Raw genomic sequence first — 9,219 nt, forward strand, 5'->3', positions numbered from 1 at the left:
GTTATTGCCAAGTCTCGCATTTCCTGCTGCCTAAATTGCCATACACGTTAATTTAAAACCACACCGCCCCACCACTGGGTACATTTGGAATAAAGATTTGCACTCAGAAGATAACGCTTTGCAATATTTTTTTTGTTGACATGTGGTTTCTTTATATTCTGTTCGCTTTTGGAAATAAACTGCAGCTGTTTCAGAATAAACTGCAGTTCCTTTGTTGCGCAGTTGTCAGTATAATGTACCATCAACTTGACCACCGATTTCTACTCTTAATCCAAAGCAACTACCCCGAAAGGTAAACATCCTCCTAAATGAGTTAGTGAGTGCTGCACTGCATAAGCGCTCATGATGAGCAGCCGTGTGAAGTTATATATGAAGTGCTACTCTGTATACTGAGGGTATATTTTGGACAGGAATGCGTGCCTGTGAACGTTCTATTGCAAAGTGGACTCCTGCAAATGAACTGTTCGTTGCCGTAGCTGTTCGCCCTTGACATAATCATTTGCAGCGAATGATTCATCCTCTCAACGTTGTTGTTATTATGAGTAGTCGCATTTCAGTGCTAACCTTTAAGTTAGCCAACTGAAACCCAAGTATTTGACAAGCACGTTCTTTACGAGATAAGCGACTTAAGAGACCAGGATTCTGTGGGGATAGAACGTCTCTTTATTCACAAAGGGAGCAGCTCGCAGTGATGGCGCATGCAAGCGAGCGCTTTTCCTGGTTCGACCCGAGTGGTATTTCATGGGTGTACTCCAGGGCAATCGGTGACAACTCGCGAAAAGTTCCTTCAGACGGCTGACACGAGTACGCCAGGCACAATACAAACTTCCTTGGGACCAGCGCGGACCTCTTCAAGGCGGCTTCTGCAGAACACTGGGCAAGAGATGAAGATTCCACGTGAACGACGAATTATTGCATTTTAAATGTTATGTCCGGCGTTTTATGCATTACCTGTTTTCAGTGGTGTCGTTTGCCTTTTAGAACAGATGTAGCGGGAAAGCGTACCCCAAATCCATATGTTATACAAATCCTATGCAACTATGTTGTCCGATACCAAACGCTCTCAGTAACATCGTGCTCTCAATATATAAAGACATTGTAAAATAATGTTTCTTCTAGTTCGTTTGTCTATCACTCAGTTCCCTGGAAACGTTCATTCGCAAAGCCACATAGTATTATTTCAAAAATGAAAAAAACTCTGCAACAATCACCTGGTCTCTTGACTAAGCTGAATAACACCCTTTTTTAAAGAGGACCAGAGTACATGAAGCCCATGAACTGCTGCCTGTTCGGTTCCGCTTCCATTTCAAACAATGACGTTATAAAGCCAAATGAAATTTCACATGGCGATGTAAAAATTCGATTATTTTATGTATAGGCCTATACGTACCAAACTGAAGTGCAGGCCAGAGGATCACCACCATCCTCCGCCACCATAGCCACCTCCGCCGTAACCACCACCGCCGAATCCTCCGAATCCACCACCACCATACTTTCCGCCTCCGCCGAAGCCTCCACCGCCGAAGCCTCCACCTCCAAATCCACCACCGCCGTAACCTCCGCCTCCAGAAGTCTTGATGATGATAATCTTGCCGACGCCTCCACCGCCTCCAAAGCCGCCACCACCGTAGCCGCCACCGCCGTAGCCGCCACCGCCGTAGCCGCCACCGCCGTAGCCACCGCCGCCGTAGCCACCACCGCCATAGCCGCCGCCACCGAAACCACCCCCGCCAAATCCGCCGAGGGAACCGGCGGTTGCGGTTGCCACCAGGCAGCCACAGAACACAGCACTTAGCTGTACCGATGGGCAGGGCGGTACCGAAAGCAAATGAACGCATTATTTTCGTCCACAAAGAGGATGTTGGACTTGTTTAGTGAAAATGGCCTCTTCAAACTTTACTTCGTTATGCACATTAATCATTTTTCTGCGTATGAAGGCACATAATTATCACAAAATAGAGCTCGCGAGGCGTAATCAGTGCCTTTGAGTCACAAGGCTATGCAAAGGCATATGCAGAACAATTTCACCACAGTATAATGTGTTAGCAATACACTTTTTTTACAAGACGGCATATTGGTATTCTGGAACCGAATTCCATCGTTCGTAAATGGCCGCCTTCACTATTTCAGATCTAGAATGATGATTGGCTGATGTTCGCTTTCACGAAAAATTATCTCGTCATTACTTTTTGTGAAGGTGGGCCCTGATCCTTCATTTGTATGTTCTTCTTACAATTCACAATATTGCATTGTGCGTGCACTGAAAAGCTTCCCCTCGCAAATATACTTCTGCACGAAGGCTTCACGTCTGGAAAGCATAAATAAAGGCTGGAAGGTGGTTCACTGAGGTTCAGAGTGAACTACCCTCGTTCTTCGCCTTTGGATTACATTCTATCACATGATTCCACTGAAATGATGAGCTGAAGAGTATTGTAATATAAATCCTCTTACATATCCTCTTACATCTTCTTAATATAAATCCTGTTAAAAGTTAGGGCAAGCAACACTGCGTATGAAAAATCTCAACAATTTGCTCTGAAGACGCAGTGCATCCAAGAAAGCCAGGGTTTATAGCAAGAAATAACTCACAACCAATCTTACTGCACAGCTGTATAGCAATTTTTGCTGGTCCATACAGGCGTATTCTTGCGCTCAAACGTGCCAGGTAAATTTCCCTACTGCATGCGCTAAGCGCCAGACTGTGGCTCATCCTAGACAAGCTTACCATAAGCCTCATCCTGGAGATCTCTCCTCTGCGGGGACTGCAAGCTCTGACTTCTCTGCTCCACGATATTCTCTTATATAGGGAGGCATGGCGCCGGAAGAGGAGGTCATCGTGCCAGGAGAATTGCAAAACGGTGACTCTTGCACAGCTGCGAACCGAAGGGAGAGGGACGCGACTACACAATGAGATGGCCAATTTACGCCCCAACCATTAAAGAAAGTGAGTGGAAGATGCATTGCAAACGCAGCAGTAGCCGGCGGCCACAAGAAGCAAAAAAACAAGAGCGGAACTGAAATGCAAGGTATACTGCAGCCGGGAGGGGAGAAATGCAAAAGGCACGCGTGTGTTCTACTTGGCGCAGTCCAGGAAAGAGATTCTTCAAGCCATCGCTCTTGCACGCTTCAAAGCAAAAACAAGAAAAGCGCGCCGCGGAGCGAGAGCCGCCTCGCCTCCTTCGGGTGCGACTTCTCTTGCCACGCTTCGGGCCGGAGTGGCAAGAGCCCTCGTGAACTTGGACGCTGTTATTACACCTGACGTAGCCCACTGCCGAGGCGCCCATTGCAACAAACAAATAAAATTCGAAGCGACATAGCATCGAGCAAGAACAAGAAGGGTCACGCAATGCTTCATACTTCCGGGTTACCGCAGTGCTTCGGACAGCGTTGTAATGGCTGCGGCGCCAATGCACGGATTCTCGAATGATCGTGAATTGATCGCGCGATAGCCGGCACCACCTGTCGAACAACTGAGACACTGTCATTTGTCGCGTTTGGCCCCACGGAGCGTCCGGCCACCCTCTATAGTTTGACATAGCAGCTTTGTTCAATCAACGCGAATGCACTGTCACGTGTGGGTAGCCAACAGGTGAGTCACTCTTGGTTCGTGACGACAGTGCTGACGATAGTTCTCGCGAGTTTGGGCGAGCGGTGCTGCCTGGCGGCGCTTTGAGACTGGACCCTGCGGCAGTGTCCAGTGACCACGCCCACATTGTCTAAACAGGAATGACATCCGTCATCTCGCGTCAAGATCTGCCACGGTCGTATGAAAGCGCTGTCATGAGCGTGGTGCGTGCCGGAACACGGGTAGCTGGTCCTCATTGCGTAAACGGTCAGGGCTGGGTGGTCGTACCCAAAAGAAAGAAATAAAAGAAATTATGAACAGCTCCACCATCGCAATCATCAATAATGCCTCTCGCTACTACTGGACTGCTTAAGTGGCCCCTCGCCTCGAGTCTGACTTGGTCAGCGACCTGATAACGTCAAATAAAACGCATCGTTTCGCTACTTCCCTAATGAATACGTGAGTTTGTTTTTTTACATTGAAGGAACTCTATCACGCAGACGATGGGAAGTGTGGTGACACCCTTTGCAGAATTGGCATTTAAAAGTGACACCGCGATAAATAATGGCATGCATGTTAAATATCGGCACGCATGCATACAGGTCACCAGCAGCTTATTACCATACTAATCTAGATCTATTCATTTCTAAGGTTTCCGTTGCATTTTGGAATGTGCAGGAATGTGCATTTAGTTCCTTAGCCCAACTATTTTGCTGTGAGGGTATCGATTTCAAATATGTTTGCACATGTTCGTGCCCTGCTAAACTTTTTAGCATACAATATGGGCAGGAATATCAAAAGGCCGAGAACGAAACATTTGAATGTGACACGTATTTGTTTGCATACTCGTAATGTGGTGCTTGTTGTCGTATTTTTGATATATTGCTTGATTAGTTATTGAACTAATGATCAATAATACAAAACCTATGATATCAATTTTGCAGCATAGCCTGTTTCATTACGTTGTAGAAGATATTCAAAAATGATTGATCCATTAATTTATGACAATGTGATGTACATGCTGCGCAGTTATTTTTTCCTGGTGTTTATGGAAAGTCAGCAAGATATAAAAATTGCCAGGCCTTCTCGCGACGCGCAACACACTCACAGCGAAAGCCGGAAGAGCCGCCTTTCAGAGCCTTTTTAAACACCCTTTTGGTAACTACTATTTCCAAAGTACCCGCTATGCCATTATTCACCATAATGTTTGTGTAGCTTGAAGGCATTGACTTTGTCATCCTTCGTCATTTATCGGAGAAGCGTGGTACCCGCTACACACTTGCAAGAAATTTTAAGCGTTTTTATATGCTGTGGCTGCAGAGGACGAAGAAGAATTATGCCTGAAGAGTTTGTAATGGGTTTGGAGCATTCGATGGCCCGCTCATTACGCAATGCACATGCTTGGCTGTACATTTGCTTTTACTCATATTGCTCATATCAAACATTTTTTACTCATACCAACGCGATTCCTTTCCCGACACCAAGCCTGTCTGAGGCTAGTGTAGAACGGGGTTTCAAGCACCAGCGTGACTCAGTGGTAGAATACTGGGCTGACACGCAGAGGACCCGGTTTCTAATCCCACTGTGCCTTTGGTGCTCTTTCTTTGCTTATTATTTTCCTATTTTGTGTGATACTGGCTACGAACACCATCGGAGGCGGCGGCGGACAACTACGGCGCACGCGACCGCTGTTGGGATCTCATAACAGCTTTCGTGTTAAGAAGAACCCACATGACTGCGTTCACGTGCCAATGTATTGGTGCGTTCTCAGCCGTGCTTTGAGGAAAAGAGTCGTACGCGTGATTCGTTGTGAAATGAGTGGCTGCGGCTCTATGCCTCTGCTTAACAGCACATCAGCATTTTCGATGGCGGCTCATAGCAAGGAAGCACTGTCATCTTTTATAAGCGAGAGGCTGACGGTTCGCGCACCTGGTTGTTTAGCTCGATGCTTGGTCGATTGATTGACTGATATAAAGAGATAGAAATAGATAAAAGGAAAGAGAAAGAAAGGTATGGAAGGAGCGAGAAATAGAACGAAATGTATATATAGAGAGAAACCACTAACGGAGAACGGTTATAGTCAGTAAGCGAGTGAAAAAGCGGTGTCTGTGACGTTGCAGGGAGCTGATCTTCAGCGAAAGCCATGTGACTGCGGCCCCCGTACTCCAGGCACCATACAGCGTCATGGCCACCATTCCGGTGAGAATTATCGGCGCTGTGCTTCGATGCTTAATTCGCTCTGATCTTAGAAGTTTCCCAAGGAAAGAGATTAGGCAAGAAAGGAGAAAGTGGTACGTGTGTGTATGTGCGTGCGTGTGTGTGTGTGTGTGTGTGTGTGTGTGTGTGTGTGTGTTTGTGTGTGTGTGTGTGTGTGTGTGTGTGTGTGTGTGTGTGTGTGTGTGTGTGTGTGTGTGTGTGTGTGTGTGTGTGTGTGTGTGTGTGTGTGTGTGTGTGTGTGTGTGTGTGTGTGTGTGTGTGGCGTCACTCACTGGTAGACAGAGACTTTGAAACCATCGATAATGTATCGCATTGTAAACTACTGGCGCCACTCGAGTCTAAATAATGAGCCTGGCGTAAATAGTCGAGACATGAGCACGGCATCGTAACTGTGAATGATGTGTCTGGCATGAAAGAGTCCATATACACATTTGCAACACACTTCATTCGTCTAACTAGGTGTATCGTTGTGATGATTGATTGATATGTGGGGTTTAACGTCCCAAAACCACTATATCATTATGAGAGACGCCGTAGTGGAGGGCTTCGAAAATTTTGGCCACCTATAGAGTTCTTTAACGTGCACCCAAATCTGAGCACACGGGCCTACAACATTTCCACTTCCATCGGAAATGCAGCCGCCGAAGCCGGGATTTGATCCCGCGACCTGCGGGTCAGCAGCAGAGTACCTTAGCAACTAGACCACCGTGGTGTGGCGACGCTTGGTTCGACAGTTTATGGTCGCACCGTTAATAGCCTCCAGAGCACAACATGCCCTCGTAAAGATCTTGCGAGGTGCTTCGATTGCGGAAAGTGTCTGTCTCCCACGAGCACGAATCACTCTCTCTTACTTCGTGTAGCCGCGTCTTTGCATGACACTCCAAGGCCTGTTTAAACAGCGCCGAAAATAGCACTGAAAGAAGCGCGCGTAAACAGCACTGTTTCCCTAGACGTAATATGCATCAACTGACCCTTCAAAAAACACCGGAAGGCATCGAACTCGGGTAATTCGTCTGGCTGGTTACTTCTGCGAGATTCTCTGTTTCATCGGTGATAACAGCAGTGACTCGCAATGGCAGATGCTTATGTATTGTCATAATCAGGGATATACAAGTTTTTTTGTTTTTTTTTTTTTGCTAACAAAGTGTTTAGAGCCTAAGATAGCCCTAGCTGCCTTTAGGCGCTAGGTGCATGTTCTTCCAGATCTAGCATCCGCTGAACTTTTACGGACAAAACCTAATCGGCAAGTCGAACATTCACCGCAAGAAGAATAGCTAAATACTGCCTTACTAACGTGAAAACATTGTCACCTTCCATTATTTGTATCATTGTTAAGTAAAGAACCGTACGCCGAATGCCACCGTAACAGTAATAAAATAAGCAATTTTTCTCCATAAGTTTCTCGTGGCTAGCGATGCCCACAGAACAAAAGGTGAACAACTTATGTTTTTTAACTTGACAAATAGTTTTTACCTAAACATAAGGCATTGGATAGCTTTAGCAATTTCTTTTGCTTTAGTCATTTTTGTCATCTGTAATTAAATGACACATCATTTATTGCCTTATTTTGCATCTCGCATAATCGGCCCGGTAAATGTGTCGCTCCGTGCGCCAGAAGCCGTGGGTAAGCACTGCCCTCGTCGAGGGGTTGCGAGCGATGCCGCAATCGGGGTCATTAAGTAATGTGAACCAAGAGTCGAGCACAGGAGTGATATTAAACTCGAGTGGCCGAAACCTGGAAGAGTCGCCCTTGTTTCCACCACGAACAATAAACGAAGCGTTTTGACTCGAGTGTGGTTGGTGCAGCGGTATTCTAGCGCGCATTGAAAACACGACAGATAACGAGAGTTGCGCACATGCTGCACTTCCCGCGGCCGAAAGGCACGTAGCCAGGGGCACATTTGCGGGTTTGTGTATTCAACGAGCACGCCGACAGCACGCACCGCAATGCATTCTAAGTGGCGTTGCGTGAAACTCGCAAGCCAGTGAAGCGGTCAGACTCTGCTGCACTGTGTCGCATTCAATACTGCACTTCCCACGCCGCGCGACCACGGTTCCCTCTCTGAAGGAACGCGGCACTCGATTAGCTTTCGCAGCCTTGACATTACGCCGGTGACCCGTACGCACGCCCACACTTCGCTGAAACTCAGCATGTATTGATGTAGTTGTATGCGGCTGAACAATACTTCGTTCAACTGAATGCTGCGCATCTTGTTGCTGCCCACAATTTTGTTCGTATCGCCCTAAAAAACGTTATACGGGTTTATGTGACACCATAGAACGTTCGTAAAATATGTCGTACTACATGTGCAATGACCCGGGGCCTTGACATGATGTGACAAATGTCCGCACAACTTTTTTGTTATGTGTGAACTTATAGGTTGCTTGAACATTTATTCTGTGGGATCATTTATGATTGACTAATTGATATGTGGTGTTTAACGTCCCAAAAGCACCATATGATCCTGAGAGACGCTGTAGTCGAGAGCTCCGGAAATTTCGACCACCTGGGGTTCCTTAGCGTGTATTGAAATCACCCAGAACGCGGGCTTCCACCAATGCGCCTGCATAGAAATGCTGCATCCATGGCCGGAATCGAGCCAGCGACCTTCGGGTGAGCAGCCGAGCACCCTATAACCACTACACCACCGCGGGGGACACAGTGACTATTTATGTGTAGAAAACAATTACATTACAGTGCAAAAACCCGTCAATGATACATTGACTATTGGCAACATTTCTTTTTGACAGCTATCGTGCAAAGAAAGTGGGAGTTATATATATATATATATATATATATATATATATATATATATATATATATATATATATATTGTTGCCTATTGTCAATAATAACAAAATTATAAAACACATTTCAAGTATATATCCATAACGCATTTTTCCACTGTAGTGTAATATTGTTTTCTAAACATACATAGTCACTGTGTCCATCACAACGTAGTTTATTTCGACGTTTCGGCCTAGAGTCTGTCCTTCATCAGGATCTGATGAAGGCCAAACTCTAGGCCGAAACGTCCAAATAAACCACGTTGTGACCGCTCACGGAGGATCTACTGGACTATATATATGCAACGCTACGGCCACTCAACCACCATGCCTGCCTATATATATATATATATATATATATATATATATATATATATATATATATATATATATATATATATATATATATATATATATATATATATATATATATATATATATATATATATTATTCCAGAGCCCTTCCTCTTCAGCTTGCCACAAAGCAGGGATGTTTCTATTTCGGATGTTAAAGTGCATCCAATTAATGCACCTTAGTCATTTATTGCCAGCTGAATGCGCCTTTGTATACTCTTGACACCTCGCCACTGTCTGCTGTGTAACACGCAGTTCAAAGGGTTGAAGGAATTATGACCGAGTCAAACAAACTC

The 9,219-nt window shown here is 45.6% G+C and overlaps 1 protein-coding gene across 1 annotated transcript; it reads right to left on the bottom strand.

Moving 5' to 3' along the window:
- Positions 1–640: 640 nt before the first annotated feature.
- Positions 641–2,828, bottom strand: LOC119175500 (uncharacterized). Its single transcript, XM_037426429.2, has 3 exons — positions 2,726–2,828; positions 1,391–1,795; positions 641–873 (listed from the first exon to the last, which is right to left on the bottom strand). The coding sequence occupies exons 1-2, from the start codon at positions 2,735–2,737 to the stop codon at positions 1,415–1,417; spliced, it is 393 nt and encodes a 130-aa protein (XP_037282326.1). The 5' UTR covers positions 2,738–2,828; the 3' UTR covers positions 641–873; positions 1,391–1,414.
- Positions 2,829–9,219: the final 6,391 nt, after the last annotated feature.

This window comes from Rhipicephalus microplus, chromosome X, assembly GCF_043290135.1.
Source record: "Rhipicephalus microplus isolate Deutch F79 chromosome X, USDA_Rmic, whole genome shotgun sequence".
Classification (NCBI taxonomy): domain Eukaryota; kingdom Metazoa; phylum Arthropoda; class Arachnida; order Ixodida; family Ixodidae; genus Rhipicephalus; species Rhipicephalus microplus.